Source organism: Myotis yumanensis, unplaced genomic scaffold (assembly GCF_028538775.1).
Source record: "Myotis yumanensis isolate MYYU_CA2020_CCGP unplaced genomic scaffold, mMyoYum1.0.hap1 SCAF_3, whole genome shotgun sequence".
Lineage (NCBI taxonomy): Eukaryota > Metazoa > Chordata > Mammalia > Chiroptera > Vespertilionidae > Myotis > Myotis yumanensis.
The window spans coordinates 191,588,146-191,606,114 of NW_027223754.1; the positions used below are offsets into that span (position 1 = coordinate 191,588,146).

General features: G+C 35.4%; 1 protein-coding gene across 1 annotated transcript; it reads left to right on the forward strand.

The window, feature by feature from the left end:
• Window positions 1-6,514: 6,514 nt before the first annotated feature.
• Window positions 6,515-14,582, forward strand: CD69 (CD69 molecule). The gene is made up of 5 exons (XM_070407892.1): window positions 6,515-6,631; window positions 10,366-10,488; window positions 11,782-11,981; window positions 12,330-12,433; window positions 13,337-14,582. The coding sequence occupies exons 1-5, from the start codon at window positions 6,574-6,576 to the stop codon at window positions 13,446-13,448; spliced, it is 597 nt and encodes a 198-aa protein (XP_070263993.1). The 5' UTR covers window positions 6,515-6,573; the 3' UTR covers window positions 13,449-14,582.
• Window positions 14,583-17,969: the final 3,387 nt, after the last annotated feature.

Sequence of the window (17,969 nt, forward strand, 5' to 3'; positions counted from 1 at the left end):
ATTTCCACACCATTGTGTTTGGAAATAATCCTCCCAAATATTTTATACACGTAAGAAGCCTAGAATTAATTTATGTAAAGTCCTATGGTGTGGTTAAACATTGTATCTCATTTTTTATATAGTTCTTTTATACCTTTTACTTTCAAAAATTGTCAGATCTTTTAGATGTGGATGCTATTTCAAGTCAGACAGGAGAAATATACTAGCTCATACTTTCCAAACCAACTTATTTCTGTTGTTTTTTAAGGAGATTTTCCACCAAAGAGGAAAATTAGAAAGTTCAAAGAATCAATTCAAAGAGGAGAGAAGGTTGGAAATTCCCCCGCTTACTCATGGTTACCTTGATTGGCCTTTCATGGTAACCAATTGAAAGCATGAACACATCTGTGATTTAGAACTAATTTTTACCAATTTGCATAATTTGTATTAATTTAATAGAAGATAAAACAATATAAATTGAAGTTTTGGTTCCCAAGAAGATTAAAAGCCACTCAGAAACCTAAATCACTCATTGAAACAGAAAGGAAATTGAAAAAAGAAAAAAAAAAAAAGGTGAACAGGTTGTCTTCGGAAACTGTCTTTGGTCGGAAGTTTGCGGTCCCTGTGAACAGGTGCCACTAAAAGCCTTCTGCTGAGCTGCTGCCTGATAAGGACTGTATATCCTGTCTTCTCTGCATTGCTTTGCATTTAGCTCACATTACTTCATTTCCTTCCTGAGACCTTCCGCCGGATTCTTCATATAAGGTCATAAGGAGAGCTACATTGAGTTCTGGTGTCCTGAGTGGCTTCTTCCAACTTTGCCCAGGCACTAATTTTTCTAAGCCTCAGTTTCCTCAACAGAACTATAAAATGTCCATGATAATCTCTGCCTGGTGGATATCCTTAAATTTTTGATATATTATTTATGAAATAAGACATAAAGTATCTCTGAAAGTGACATATTCTTGTCATGTGTGTTTTCTAGGGAGATTGAAAAGAGTTTATTTGCACTAGTTTTATTTCGTCAGTTTTCATTATGTGTTTCTTTGCTTTGGAGAATTGAATCCTTCAGAGCTGACCACACAGGAAGTTTGCTTCTGTATTTAGATGAATAAGGGACAACTGAAAAACCTCCTGACCCCCGAATTTCTCCCACACTGCATCCTGACCCTCTGAACCTTCTTTTGTCCTACTTGCTGTAATTTCACATGTACAGATACCTTCCTTTCATTTAACAAATAACGATGGATGATCTGAGTACATAAATGATTGTACACAGGAAGACACTGTTGCAAGCGAAATGAGAAATGACATGTTTTTACTAATGACGTCAGGAGAGCAGGTGTCAACAAGAGCTGTGCTGGGCAACCCCTATTCAGTGTTCACTTCTTTACAGGAATTGAAGATTGTTTTCTCAAACCTAAGGAAGAGTTCTTACACTTAAAAAATTACTGTAGGAGGGAAGGGAGAAGTAATAAACAACTTATTCTTTTACAATAAAGTTTAGACTATTGTAGAGGACGTAAATAGCATGAGAGCCAATGCATATTGGCCTTGAAGGGCTACTGATAACATGTGCTTAGTACCTTGGCTGGATTTTACCTTTGCAATGACTGCCTACTCCCACCTGCGCACGTGCTGATTTCAACAAAATACAGTGGCTGCTCCCGAAGACACAGAAATGATTTCAGAACAAAGGTAACAGATTGCACTCAATGTGATCATGTTTAAGGATATTTGTTTTCTTACAATAAGATCACTAGGTAGCCTGGCCAGCGTGGGCCAGTGGTTGAGCGTCCACCTATGAACCAGGGGGACAGGGTTCAATTCCCAGTCAGGGCACATGCCCGGGTTGCGTGCTCAATCTCCAGTAGCCCTACCAGGAGGCAGTCGATCAGTGACTCTTTCTCACCATTGATGTTTCTATCTCTCTCTCTCCCTCTCCCTTCCTCTCTGAAATCAATAATAAAAATATATTTTAAAAAAACACAATAAGATCACTAGCTATCATTTTTCTGTGCCCAATGGCATATATATCATACATAACATAAATAATGTATGTATATGTTTATAAATATAAACACACACATATATACATACATATGTATATATATACATATATAATATTTTTCCACCTGATTGGGGGTGAAGAAGAAAGACTGTTTGAGCACATAAGCAAGTACCTAAGTGTCATGAAAGCTGTTAGAGGTGACTGTAGGACATCACAGCTTCCTGTCTGTCTGTATTCTAGACAGACAAGAGCTAAGTTGCATTACATCAGCAATTATGCTATAACTTCTCAGTTTTATTTCTTGGTACCTTACATCCAATGAGGAACTTTCCCTTTTCATGACTTCTATTAAAGTGTTATTCATTTATATATCATTAAATGTATATTATATACCAAACACTGTGGTAGAAAACTAATTTTCTAATTTATAATGTGTGTTTTTTCACAGAAAAACTTATAAGTTGGATTCTAATATTTTTAAAAAATATACATTTTTTTCAGAGAGGAAGAGAGAGGTAGCAACATCAATGGTGAGAGAGAATCATTGATCAGCTTCCTCCTGCACTCCCCACACTGGTAACTGAGCCCGCAACATGCCCCGACGGGGAATCGAACCATGTCCTCCTGGTTCATAGGTTGATGCTCAATCACTGATCCTCGCCAGCCAGACTGGATGCTAATATTTTTATTTTATAGATAAAGCCAAAGTCACTGGAGCTGTGTACGTTTCCAAGAGGTGCTCAGTGAACAAATGCTTTGATTGAAATTCACATACATTCTTTCATGAATTTACCCAATAAACACTTGTTGAACTTCTATGTTCTAGGTCCTATTACAAGTATGAGAAATTTGTTGTTAAGTAAGACAGAAATGTTTCTGCTCTTAATGTTCCTTTTACTTTCTAGTTAAGGAATAAATAATGATGATGATGATGATGATGATGATGATGATGATGATTTTTATTTCTCATACGTCATAGTTTATTACCTTACTCTCTTTGTTTATAGAATATATTATCATTGGAAATGTTCTTTAAAGTAAAAGAAGAGAGTGAGGTAATAAATTGTAACTAATGGAAATTAATTTGTACAGTTGATCAGGGATGGTCTGGTGAGGAGGGACAAGTGGGATAAGCATTAATGAGAAGAAAGAGTTTGCTATGAAAAAAATCTGAGGGCAGAGAGAACAAAAGCAAGAATATACCCTGTAAAGTAAAAATAAATTTAGCTTTTTCAACGAATAGACTGAAGGTCAACATATTGTGGTTTATAGGGAGTAAAGGGAAAAATTGTGGGAAATGGTTATCTATCTATAAAACATACACTGTTTTCATTATGGTAACCAGCCTAACTATTCTAGAATATTCAAACTTCAAAGATAGTTGGTGTCCAGCTAAGAAAATTGTATTTTCACACTTCTATGAGAATTACTAGAGGAGAAAAGGTACAATAGTAAATGATATAACTGGATCCTGATTTTTATATTAGTCTAATCAGCTGTTGAAAAGTCCTGCTTTGCATGTGGAAAACACTTATGGTAAGGATTATTGTGTGTGTAAGGATGTTTTCTTTCTCTATACCCCAGACTTGGAGGAGATCAAATCATGTTGCAGATTTATAGGACTAATATTTTCTCATGCATCATCACAACCACAACATGCTATGTATAGCTAGTGTCAGATACACATTTAAAATATCTGGAAGGTATAAGCGAAATAAGCCAGTAAGAGAAAGACAAGTATTACATAATTTCACTTATAAGTGGAATCTAATGAACAAAATAAAGTAGCGAGCAAAATAAATCCAGAGACATTGAAGCATGCAATAGACTGGCATATTTTAGAGAGAGGGGGGGAGGGTCAGGAAGAGATTAACTAAAGAACTTATATGCATATATTCATAGCCCGTGGACAGATAATAGTGCAGGGAAGGCCTGGGGAGGGGGCTGGAGCAGGCTAGAGGGCTCAATCAGGGCCAAAAAAGGGACATCTGTAATACTTTCAACAATAAAGATAAATTAAAAATAAATAAATAAATAAATAAATAAATAAATAAAAAGATCTAAGTTGTTTTTACCCAAAGAAATTAGCAAATGCACTAGCTAGTCCCTTAAGTACCAAATTTAACACCTCCAACATTCATCAACAGTATTCAAATGTGCGCTTGCTATCTAATGGCAGTCTAAAATTACATATTTCTTAACCCTACAGTCCCACAAGTCTCCCAGGGTAACACTCAACATTTTTCAAGTCATATGTTTTTATACATATTCTTCTTTAAATTCACATTTATTGATTTATTTATTCACTTTTTCAACAAGTATATACTGAGCATACACACTAGGTTCCAGTTACTATGTCAGGTATTAAAGACAGAAGGGACAAGATAGGAAAAGTTTTTGCCACAAGTAGCTCACAGTCTAGTAAGGAAAGTAGATTATAAACAATACTAGAGGCCCAGTGCACGAAATTCATGTATGGGGTTGGGTGGGGGGACCCTCAGCCTGGCCTGCACCCTCTCGCAAGCCAGGACTTTCAGGGGATGTCCGACTGCCTGTTTAGGCCTGATCCCGCAGGGACCCCTGTGGATTGGGCCTAAACAGGCAGTCAGACATCTCTCTAACAATCTGGGACTGTTAGCTCCTAACCATTCACCTGCCTGACTGATCGCCCCTAACCACTCGCCTGACTGCCTGTTCACCCCTAACCATTCCCTGGTGGGGGGGAGGGGCCAGCCGGGGCGAGGGGCTGTGGTGTCCTGGTTTCTGGTCATACTGGTCGTTCCATCGTTTCGGTCGCTGGGCTTTTATTATATAGGATATAGAATAATATAATATCAGATATTGACAAATGATGTAGAGAAAGATAAAGCTTTATGGAAGATTAGAGTGTGACGTTTCTATTTTACTACATATGAAAGGCAAGTGAAGACCTCTCTGGGCTGAGGAAAGTTTAACAGTGAGGGAACTGAATTAAAGGGAGAGCAGGCCATGCAAGTAGGTGGAGGAAGACCCATTTAGACAAAAGGCAGAGATCTTATAGTGGAAGTATGTTTGACATTTTTGTGGAACAGCAAAGAGGTTCCTGTGAGAGAAAGCAGTGGCTAATAGGAAAAAATAGTGGAGAGGTAGCCAGGGACCAGATCATGGACCTACTTAAATATAAGAAGGTTGAATTTTATGGTAAGGCTGATAAGAAGCCATTGAGGGTAGAAAGAGGAGAAGAGTTGAACAACTCACCAAAATTATATCATTTACTAGTAATTACAAAACAAACCCTTGAGCTGCTATTTGGAAAACATACTAGGAAATTGACTGAAAAACAGAATGAAAGCAAAGAGAGACTTTAGGACCAATATGTACCTCTTCATGTCTTAGGTAAACAAATAAATATGATGGCCTAACTAACCTACAGTAGATGATAGTTTCCAACCCACCTGAGCAAAACATTTTCTCAAAGGCCTGATTGTACAAACAGAATGTCCCCGGTCTGAAGAAGTGATATTAATGATACAATTCTTGGCACCATTGTTAACCAGAATGGTATTTTGATCTCCTCCTTAAGTCACCATACATGGACATTCTGCGTTTATTTTATGTTGATCTTAATAAGTTATCTGTATGATATTCACACTATGGCAATATATTTTTATAGTAATCATCCTTAAAATGTCTTAAACCTCAGAGATATATGAAAAAACAATCTAGTACATAGGGAAAAATAAGAGGATAAGATGCTACTGAGGGAAAACCAGAGTGGTTTAAATGACAGTAAAATTTGATTTAAAAAAAAACATTAACAGGGGATAAATGAAACAGATAATTCAAGATAAACAATTTTAGAACATAGAAAGGAAGTTCCAGACCACAGAGTTTCTATTTCCTGCATTAAAGCACTACTTACTAAATGATACCTTTAAAAAAAAAAAGAAAAGAAGAAAAAAAAAGCTAGTCCCCAGGAAAGAAGTGAATGACAGACTTCTGAAAGCCGACTTATAGCTTCCTAAGAAACTCTCCCACACTGAAGAGAGATGCAGGAGGATGGAGATTTTTAAATTCTTAAACAATAAATCCTCTAGCTCTAAACAGTGTCAGGTTCCTAGTGGATGTCCAATAAATATTAGTTCAATGAATGAATGAATGGAATTCCAGAGAAATATTACTCTTATTTATTATTTCCATCTCAAAAATAGGAATCTCGAACTTTGAGTTTTTTATTTAGATACACCGTTTCCCAAACTACTTTTGTTTTCTATAAATTTAAGGAAGGATGTCACAGGTTCTGGGAAATCCCACGTGTCTTTTCATGCTACACCTACAGTTGTGAGAAAGCACATTTCAGACAGTAGGGAAAACCCATAGCTCACCACAACAACACACTGTAAATTGTCTGGGCCACTGGGGCATAAATTAAAGGGAACCGGAGTGGTGGAGTGATTAGAAGTCAAGAGGAAGGGGGCGGAGACAGCGCATATGTGACTATAAATGATGAGCTCTCTCAGAGACTGAGCTAGAGCTCCAGCAAAGGCATTCACTGTAGATTGGCTTGACCTGAGATTAACCAGAGGGTATTGACTGGAATAAAGATGAACTCTGAAGATTGTTCCCTAACGGAGAACAGCTCCTTGGAGAGAGGACGACAAAGTAAGTCAGATCTTGTTTTCATATACTGGTTATAACTATCTATATAGATGATATATACCGGGAGGGCCAAAGATAGGTTTACAGTTGTAAGTACATGAAACACAGAGCTTATTCTGATATTGTTATTTGATTAATTACTGTATTATTTTTCCAAAAAAAAAACACAACTGTAAACCTACTTTTGTGTGCCCCCCCACCCTTAACAGGACTTAGGGAAGAAAATTAGCTTTTGTCATTTGAAGAACTCGATTACATTCTATTTCAGTCCGGATAAAAGAGAAAAATGGGAAGAAGTAAATATTTCTTTATCTATGAAAAGACAGGATTCCTGAGATGAGAGGAAACACAAAGGTGAATTTGAGAAGCTATTCAAAGATGTGTTTCTTTGTTTCAAATTATATTATTTCATTTTTAGATGAAATTATAAAACTCCCTGCTCTAGCCCAGTGTACTCTCTATCATTTTTCCATATCCATCTGCACATATTCCAGGAAGCATTGACTTTCTTTACAAAAATTCTGTGCAGCACATAAGCAATTATGCTCTTGACTGCCTTCACTTTGTATCTTTGTGTGCTTTCTGTGTGCCTCGTCTTGTATTCTCATGCAGCATCTTCTAGTTGCTGAAAATAAAGGTTTCCAATCTTTGAGAGAATGGCCATATAGGCATCTTTACACTTACAGTGTCTAATGACAATTTATTCAGAGAATGTCGTGAAATCTTGAAAATGACGTCTTCTGCTTCTATAATCTTTATGGGACTCTTTTTCTACATTTCATCCTTCAGTTTCACACATCCAGTCACTGGCTCAAAATTCCAAATGAATCAGACATTTTTCTTTCTTTCTTTTTTCATCAAAATATGATTATCTTTGCTGTATACTATTTCCTCTCTTCTATTTGTCTGTTTTGTCCAGAGACCTATTCTATTTATGATACCAGAATTTTCCCATTGTTTTTCTATAACTCACTTCTATGAGGCTTTTTTGTGTGTTTTTTTCATTTATACCTCTTCCTTTTTGAATTATTGAGGTACCCCAGAACCTAATATGTAAGAAATACGGTTTGTCAGCTGTAATTAAGGAATGCGTTGTGGATAGCAGAGCTGAAAAAATTGAGAGGAAGGATTGTTTTTAGAGTGTGTGTCCACTAAACTGTTTTGCATTAGAAAAGCTTCCATTACCTCCCATAAACCCATCTTTCACTTTAGAACACAAAGTCAACTGTGGATAACAAATGCAAACTATACAAAATTTCTGGTAACCACATAACCATAGCTTTATGGACTAGTTGAACTACCAAAAAGAAAAATATTTGTAATAATTAAACTACTCAATAAATAGAGGGCATAGTTGCAAAAAGGTCCTAATTCAGGAATTCTTAACTTTTCCTGAGATCATCCCCATTTTCTGTTGAATGTTTAGTTGATGCTGCCTTCTACATACTTTATTAGTATGAGAAAACACTGGGCATAACCCTTAGGTGACTCAATATGTAATGGTGGATTTATTTTCAATTTCTCCATTAATGGGCAGGACCTTAATCAGAGCGGAAGTACTCTTGGGGGCAGTGTTTTGTCACCTAGGTGATGAACCAAACTGAGCAACAACCGCCCTCACTAATGGATGTAAAGTACAATCTGAAAATCATCTGCACAGTTTACCCACTGGCTAAGCCAATAGACTGAAGTAGACTTTGGAGGCCCTGAGCTATCTGGCTGAGTTAATACTGGCTCAGGAACAAGAGCTGTGCTGCTGCGTTGAGGCTAAGAAGCATGATGAGAAGTGAAACTAGACAGAGAGCTCTGAACTTGCTATCTACCTACCCTGGGCTCCTTCCGGTAACAGCTGGATTCTGGTGAAAAAAAAAGAAGAAGATTGGCTTTGAGAAGCTGAGAGAAATAGAACTAGATAGGAGAGAAGGAAAGGCATCTCTTGAAAAATCTGAATGCAGATCTACACTGGGAAAAACCACCCCAGAAGCAGAAGCTGATGCTGACATTCAGTACATGGTAAATTCCTCATAAAGAAAGCAACATCTCTTAGCCCACTTTAACTTTAGAGAAATTTTTTAAGGAAAAATATGTGCATTTCAAGATATGTGCTCTTAATTATACAAGTAATCTATATTCAAAAACATGATATTTTCTCATTTTGAGACTGTTTTTATGGTAAATTTTAATATCATTCACATAGCAATTTTATATTTCAGTTTCTCAGAACATAACAGGGAACTTTGTATTTCTTGTGAGGCCAAAGTTTTTAAAAATGACAGCTCTTCCTAGCAAAAATCAAATTCAAACTCTGAGCCACAGGATCCCATTGTCTCCTTTCTCAATTAATTTATTTACATTTTGGAACAGATATCCTTCCAGATTTCCTTTGGTGTGTGTGTCTGTGTAACTAAGAATCATCATTGACATCATACTTATATTCTAAATCCTTCCACAAAATATTTTTATTGGTGAAATCAAAATTTTACTTTTTTTTAGCATTAAACAAAGGATAAATGGGAAAAAATAACTTCTTCCCAATGTTTGGTCTTTAATACTGTTAGATTTCTTCTATTATTTTAAATTATCTTGAAAATTCAAATATTTTACTGTTCATTCTCATATATTAATTGTGGTATAGTTTACATACAATGGATGCATAGATCATAAGTGTGCAGCTTAATGAGGTATAATTACAACTCCAATCAACATTTGAAATTGCCATCACTCTAGAAAGTTCCCCTGTATTCCTTTCTACTCAGATTACCTTTTCTACACACATAACAGCTTTCACTTTTCTGAATTCTGTCACCATAGCTTAGTTCAGCAATTCTTAAATGTTACATTAAGTAAAATATGCAGTATATAACAGTAGGTGGATTTTTTCACTCAACTTTTTTTTAACTTTTCCATTTTGTTGCATGTATCAGTTGCTCTCTTTTTTTATATGTCCTTTCATGGATAATGGCATAATTTGTTTATCAATTTTCCTGTTGATCTGTATTTAGGTTATTTCTAGAATTTAGCTCTTAAGAATAAAACTGCTATGAACATTTTTATACAAAGCATTTTTGAGACATATTTTCATTCTTTTGAGAAAATACATAGGAGTAGAATTGCTGGGTCACATGGTAGATGTATGCTTAATTGTGTAAGAAACAGTTTTCTAAATTTTTTTTTTTCATTTTACTCTTCCAACAGTAAAATGAAACTTATAAAAATTTCAATTGTTTCACATCTGTACCAACTTTACCAAAAATTATTATCAATTGTTTTTAATTTTCTGTCATGCCAGTTATAGATATTAATATATCAATTCAATATTTTTTATTATACTATTCCCCATTTATCCTCATTTACATCATTACTCTTAAACAGTAAATAGTAAATACAGAGAGGTTAAGGGATTATGATTATGATTTTTTTTAATATGTCATCTAGGGTAATCAGGTGTTTAATAAATATTCTTATTGTGAGTAAAGCAATAAAACTATGATGACAGAATTTTCATAGCTACTAAGTACATATATTGGGAAGATATTTTATGTTCTCATCATTATGCCTATATTGTTTCATTTCTAACCCCTCCAAAAATTATCCAAATTCATTCAAAATTTTGGGGAAATTGGCATAAATTTTATAGAAGATAGGGAGACACATTACTTTTTACTGCAAGAAAATATCAAATGTCCCCATCTTACTTCTGTAGTCTGCCTGAACTCACATCAACCTTCTCTCTTCAGGTAACTCTGCCAGCCTTCACTTTGCCTCACATCATGAAGGGTCCCTTCAAGTTCCTATCCCATGTGCTGTCCTGAACGTGGTCATCATCACCGTCTTGATCATAGCTCTCATCGCTTTATCAGGTGGGTCTGCACTTCATGAATCCATCGAGTCTCTTTCCTGTCTCTGTTGTAATCTCAGCTGAAATCAGTGGGATTCCTTGGTCCAATTAATCAGCAATTCTGAGCAATTTAGCAGCATCCATATATCATACATGGTGGATTTCCTAAGAAATACTAATACAATTCCACGTTCCTTGGGCGATTAATAGAATACCATTTAGAGTTTTCTAGAGATTTTCTTTTTTATTAAATGTATTGGGGTGACATTGATTAATAAGATCATATAGGTTTCAAGTGTACATTTGCATGATACATTATCTGTACATTGCATTGTGTGCCCACCACCCACAGTCAGATCATCTTCCATCACCATATATTTAGCCTCCTTTACCGTTTACTGCCCTCCAACCCCCTTCCCTCTGATAACCACCATGCTGTGTCTGTGTCTATGAGTTCCAGTTTTATATCCTTCCTTTGTCTCCACAACTCTGGGGCCTTTCTATAAGTATGAAAAGTGTCTATGATTTATGCATTATTGTGGAAGAAAATTACATTACTATGGATTTAAATATGGAATGAAAGGAGCTGATTTAGATTCTAAATAAATCAACAGTTAGGAAAAATGTGGGCTTCATATTCATATTGACAGAAAAAAATAATATCTAAGCCATAGATTAATCAAGATTTGGTCAGTCTTTTGTCTTTCAACTCAAAGACCGCCAAACTGTGGCTATGAATACTTATGACTATATCTAGAAACTCCCAGAGTGAAGCGCCATAAGATATTCAAAGTATACTGCTATACCAAGATACATTTGTGTCTTTTACAAACATTATATTTATAATTTTATGAAACTTTTTCAGTCATAGGTCTTTTCGTGTTCTGAATTACTTCCCTGCAAATAATTCTCTCTTTCATCTTCAAATAGAGTGTTTTATCTCCTGAAAGTTTAAATCCCTCCACCTCTGCATTCAAATTCAAAACCCTTCTTGAAATTTATAAAGCACTTGACCCTTTCTAGTCCAAGGCTGTTTTTAAGATTTTCCTTTTCTTTTTTTTTTTTTTTTTTTTTGGTTACCACTTTCAGACATTATGGCCAAAGAGCCACCTTCTTTTCTCCTACTAGTATACCCTGTCCAATGATGATTAGGCACAATGGGGGATCTGATAAGGTGAGGACCTGCCTTCGCATGCTTCTCAGAATTTGCCTTTTTGCCTTTCAGCCTTCACTTTATCACCTACCTCAAGAACTAGGTTTGCATGCTGTGGGTATTTAACTTATTTTGTGACTAAAACAATTTTCCTGTCCACAGTGGGCCAGTACAATTGTCCAGCGCGATATATGTTTTCGGAACCATCAAACAACCATGTTTCTTCATGCTCGGACGATTGGATTGGATACCAGAGGAAATGCTACTTTATTTCCAATACAACAAGGAATTGGACCTTGGCCCAAAACTCTTGCTTCAAACACGGTGCTACCCTTGCTGTCATTGATTCTGAAAAGGACATGGTAAGATAATATTCAAACGCAATTTCATAAAATATTGCTGTTTTCTATTATAGAGCTAATCTGTGATGTCCTTCTGTTTCCTTATAAGTGAAGAAGACATTGTACCAGTATCCATGTAGGAACATTTAGTCTGAAGTCAGACGAGGGTTCTATTTAGTCTTGTAAATCTGGTTTGGATGCTTAGCCTCAAAGGCTAGAAATCCGAATGAGTCAATTCTATACAGAGCTAATGAATGATCAGCTACTTTACCTCAGATGCAGCTTTTGAGAAACTGATTTTGAGAATGTATTACATCTACTTACCCATAATGGCTGTTTAACAAGCTCCCCCTTTGTCATTTCTTCAAGATCTTTTTAAAAAGATATGTGGGTAGAGCTGAACACTGGATTGGGCTGAAAAATGATGCTGGTCAGACATGGAAATGGTCAAACGGCAAAGAATTTAACAACTGGTAAGTTGCAAGATGTTTCTTTATCTTTCCCAGGCTGGTAGCTCAGGGAAACCATCTCCGTGTTTCCATTGTTCTCATTTGTATGCTTATACTCTTTGGAATTCTTTAAAGAAAAGCTTTCATATGATTATTTTGCTCTTTTCCTCTACTTGGAATTCATACAACAAATGCTTCTAGTAAATTGATCTCAGAAAAATAAAATTAGTGTGAACAGAAGACTCAGAAATATTCCAGAAATAATTGTGATGATAAAATCTAACATTTCCAATCTCATATTAATATATTGATGAGCTAGTTTTTGGAAAACAATTCCCTCCTACTCTTTCCCTGTTCTCATCTCCACAGGGATAAAGAACAATATTTTCATGCTTAATTAGCAGCTTCTATGGACCTGAAAGAAAACTTGCCCCAGAATTAAAGATGCTGACTTTATTTTATTATTTTTTATTTTATTTTTAAAATACATATTTTTATTGATTTCAGAGAGGAAGGGAGAATGAGAGAGAGATAAAAACATCAGTGATGACAGAGAATCACTGATCAGCTGCCTTGTGCACGCCCCCCTACTGGGGATCAAGCCTGCAACTCAGGCATGTGCCCTGACCAGAAATTGAACCTTGACCTCCTGGTTCATAGATGGATGCTCAACCACTGAGCCATGCTGGCCTGCCCAAATGGATACACTTTACTCTTAGCTTTGTACCTTCCTTCTGCCTACTCTTCCTCTCAATCCCTGTCTCCTCTCTCTCTAGATTAGTTTATGATAAATAAATAAATAAATAAATAAATAAATAAATAAATAAATAGTGCAGAGACCTCTACTACCACAAAGTTTTTATGTCCACGTAACTGAACAGAAATGATGCACTGAAAGTAATTCTCAGTTTCTTTATTATTTGACAGGTTCAGCCTCACAGGGTCAGAGAACTGTGCATTTCTGAATAGCACAGAGGTCAGCAGCACGGAATGTGGAAGGAATTTACATTGGATATGTAGCAAACCCTTCAAACAGTGAGGAGCCATATTGGCTTATAGACTATCACATCATGGAACTCAAGGCAATTCGTGTCGACGGATGCTGCTCTATGGTCAGATGTTTGCCGTAAGGACTTTGTGAAGAAACTTGGTATGATTTTGGAAACTTTCTTCCAAGCAAGACTGTGGAACAAAAGGCAGGGGAGCTGCAGGACTATCTGCATTGCAGAATACCCTCGCCGTGACCTGAAAACATCACAGGTTGATGGATAGTTATGTCCAAGATTGAGAAAAACGACTTTAAACCTTTTGAATGCACTTTATACTTTTTCAAATTCAAAAATAATAAAATAGCTAGGTTTAGAGTTTATATTTATTGCCGAATGACTACCAACGATGAGTGTCCTTCACGCATTTGCACTATTAGAAGGAATTAGATGGCAGTATTAAAAACTGAATGTAAACAAGAGAAATGTTAACTGGTAACACAGTTATTTAGTCTAAATGCATTTGTTAAACTCATAGAACATTTATAGGTGGACAAATGCTTATGAAACTAAGCTTTGTAATATTTCTCTCTTTTTGGAGAAGTTTGCCAGGCTACTTTGTCACTTTTTTCTCCCAAAAGACTGGGATGACCACATATTTATGTTGTTTGTTTGTTTTTACTTCTTCAATGTCTTTTTTAATGGTACTTAATTCTTTGCCTTTAAAACTTTATACACGATGTTTTATAAAGATAAAAACAAAACCAAAGAACATGAGAAATATTTGTAAAACAGATAAGTGTTGGAAAGTGTGCAATATATGATGTGGCAAATCCCTATTAGAAAAAATTCTGTATTGTTCAAACCTAGAATAATACAATATCTCATTATAAATTTGTGCTTCTCCTAATCAATGTTATCACATGTGGTACTTCATGTGAGGTGTTTGTAGTGCAATAAACTATTTGTTTGTTTGTCTTTTGTATTTGGTGCAATTATAAGCTGCTTTTATGTATGTTAAAATAAAAATGGAAACAAAATTATTTCTAAGAAGTGTTTGCTCCCTTAAAATACACTAAAAATTGTGTCATGCTAGAAATAAGAAAAACAGAATGCGATAACATGTTCTCAAAAAGTTATCTGCTATAATACCTTAGCTTTACAACGTGGTTTCTACTTTTTGAATTGTTTTTACATGTCTGTTTCTAAAAAGGCCTTATCCATCTTTCTGTATAAAAGCAGATGCTCAGTAAATATTATAATTGACTTGAAAAGAATCTATGCCATTCAAAATGTTTTGTCCCTATTATTTTCTTATTCTTTATGTTTATCACCCTCATACTAAAGAAACATAAGCCTGATCGGTGTGAATGAGTTGATTGAACGTTTTCCCTTACACCGAGAGGTCACTGGTTCAATTCCTGATCAGGGCACATGCCTGGATTGCAGGCTTGATCCCTAGTAGAGGGTATGCAGGAGGCAGTTGATCAATCTTTCTCTCTCATCAGATGTTTCCCTCTTTCAAAAATCAATTTAAAAAATTTTTTTAAAGATGGTTAGAACTAATAAACAAATTTAAATAAAAAGAAGTGTAGAGAAAGTAGGAGATACCTAATGTCATTTTGTGGAAACCTATTTATAACCTCACTGGAGGCCCGGTGCATGAAATTCATGCAGGGGGCAGGGGTCCCTCAGCCTGGCTCCTGCACTCTCTCCAATCCGGGACCCCTTGGGGGATGTCCAACTGCCCTGCCCTGCCAGCCTGATGGCCCCCAACTGCCCTCCTCTGCTGGCCTGATCGCCCCTAACCGCAGCTGGACATCCCTCTCGCAATCCGGGACTGCTGGCTCCTAACTGCTTGCCTGCCTGCTGGCCTGATCACCTAACTGCTGCCCTGCCGGCCTGATTGCCCCTAACTGCCTCTGTCTTGGCCCCCACCACCATGGCTTTGTCAGGAAGGAAGTCGGACGTCCGGAAGATGTCCGGTCACCCGGTCTAATTAGCATATTCCCCTTTTATTAGTATAGATTCTCTCTTCAATAAGAGAATAATTGGTCCTAATAACCAATGCTCTAAAAGCATCTTGTTCAATTCCAAAATGCTATACATATTTTAGTCATTTACTCTTCTGAGTCATGTTAGAAAAAATGTCTTGTGATTTGTGTTCCATGAAATGTGTAAGTGGAAAGTGTTGCTGTTAAGAGCCAGATCCAGGAGAAAGATTGCCTGAGCTCATCTCTGCCATTAACTAGTGGGATAGCTGTTTCAGTTAGAATTAGTTAGAAATGTAGTTAAACGTAGCTGGAAACTGAATTAGTTAATACATGAAAAATGCCTGACTGAAAACATACCTGGCTGGAGATAATTATTGTGATCAGTGTTTTATTTTGCTTTTCCAAGATAATTTCAATTTCTTCCTCTGAAAAGGGAAAGAATTCTTAACTGGCTTATTTTACATAATTTTAGAAATTCAATAAAGTTAAAAGTATTTTAAAAATGATAAGGTGCCATTAAAATGTTAGATACTATAGTCAGTCTTCAATTGACTCAAAATTTTATAATATGAATATGGCAATGCTTTTCCTAAGCTTGTTCTCAATTTTTATAAATTTGACAAGGTTTTTACACATGGAAATGTATCATAATTAAAATTAAATTGCTAAAAAAATTCTGAACAAATGTTAAAAAATATATGACCAGAGAGACTGCTGGGGATAATATAAACTGATTTAGTTTAATCTTTGGAAAACAGTTTAAAAATACTTATCAATAATCTTTAAAAAATTCATCCTTTTCTTTCATATGACAATTTTGGAGGGGGGGGGAGAGTGGATTTTAAAGGAACAATCTTGGATGTGTAAAACATAATCACAAAAATATTTATCAAATGGTGTTTTTTTTTTACTAGAAATAGGTCAGAACCACTTAATTGTCCAAAACTAAAGATTTAATTATGTCTACCACATGATGAAAAATATGCCAACAATAAAAAATAATAATGAAGAATGTTTGATTATATGGGAGAATACTCAAACTGTTATTGCTAAACCAGTTAAAGTCATATATATACAGTAAGATTCCATGCCATTAATAAGCATTATGTTGAGCTAAAAAAAAAAAATTCAGGCATAAAATAGGACCTGATGTATGATTCCATTTATATGAAATTCAAGAACAGGCAACACTAAGAGACAGTGACAGAAATCAGTGGTTGCCTCTGTAAGTGAGGCGGGAGGAAGAAGTGTGAGGGGCATGAGGTACTTTCTGGTCTACATCTTATTAGAGTGGTGTTCATAAGCCTACACATCTGTCAAAACATAACGTATAAATACCTTAGTTCCACATTTTATTGGGTAAAAACATATGACAATAAAAATTGTCAAAATATCAAAAAATATTAATTATATGTTTGCTTTTCTATAGACAGAAAGAAAGAAAAATTTCAAAGGTAAACAAAATGGTTTTCCCTGAGTAGTAGGAATATAGGAAATATTTATGTTCTTCCCTATGCTTCTCTATAGATTCAAAGTGTTTTATAGTGAATAGTTTTTTACTCTTGTAAGAAAAACTTCTATTTTAAATAAACCCAAATACAGGATCATTAAAGGAAATAATTTTATGATTTAAAGTACAACTTTACTTTCTAGTAACTAATTAGAAATAATTACTTTCTAGTAATTACAAGTTTGCTTCATGAATCTTCCCTATACTGTACTAAATTGTCTTTTGGCTCCGCCCCCATGACCCCCACCCCGCATTGTGGGCACCCACAAGCGGCAGTGCCATCTAGTGGCTGGATAAATTGTTGCACCTTTTGTTTTGTCCTCTCTTGGGCCAGAAGATATATTTAACCTGGGAACAATTGTGACTTTTATTTATAAGCACAGTGTTATAGATACTGTAATCAGTTTTTGTGTTTAATTATAGAGACATTTTATCTAGCTTCTGTCCCACAATAGAAATAAAAATCATCTGCGCTCCAAATAGTAGTATCTAAAATGCACTTTTATTCTGTTTTGTTTTTCAGCTGTATTGAAGAAGAATCATTATACCAAAAACTATATCTAATTAATGTATACAATTTGGTGACTTCGGACAAATGTGTTACCATCACCACAATCCAAGTAATACACATACTCACCACCTCCAAAAGGTTACTTTGGTTCCTGTGTGGGTTTGCGTAGGTGCTGTGGTAAGAAACAACATGAAAACTAACCTCTTAATGAATTCAGTGAAGTTGCAATATACAAAATCAATATATGAAAGTCAGGTGCATTGCTATACACCAACAATGCACTATTTGAAAAAGAAATTAAGAAAGCAATCTCACTTGCAATAGGATCAAAGAGAATAATATATTTAGAAATAAACCTAATCAAAGAGAAGAATGACATTCATTGAAAACTTTAAAACATGGATGAAACTTATTAGAGCAGACATAAGCAAATGTGAAGGTATTCTGTGTTCATGAATTAAAAGAATTAATATTGTTAAAATTCTCATATTACCCAAAGTGCACTATAAATAGTGCAATTCCTATCAAAATTCCTAAGACATTTTTTTGCAGAAATGTA

Coding starts and splice junctions, on each gene's coding strand:
- CD69 (XM_070407892.1), top strand. CDS start 6,574: ATGAACTCTGAAGATTGTTCCCTAACGGAGAACAGCTCCTTGGAGAGA. Junction 6,632..10,365: donor CTTGGAGAGAGGACGACAAA/GTAAGTCAGATC, acceptor TTCTCTCTTCAG/GTAACTCTGCCAGCCTTCAC. Junction 12,434..13,336: donor GGCAAAGAATTTAACAACTG/GTAAGTTGCAAG, acceptor ATTATTTGACAG/GTTCAGCCTCACAGGGTCAG.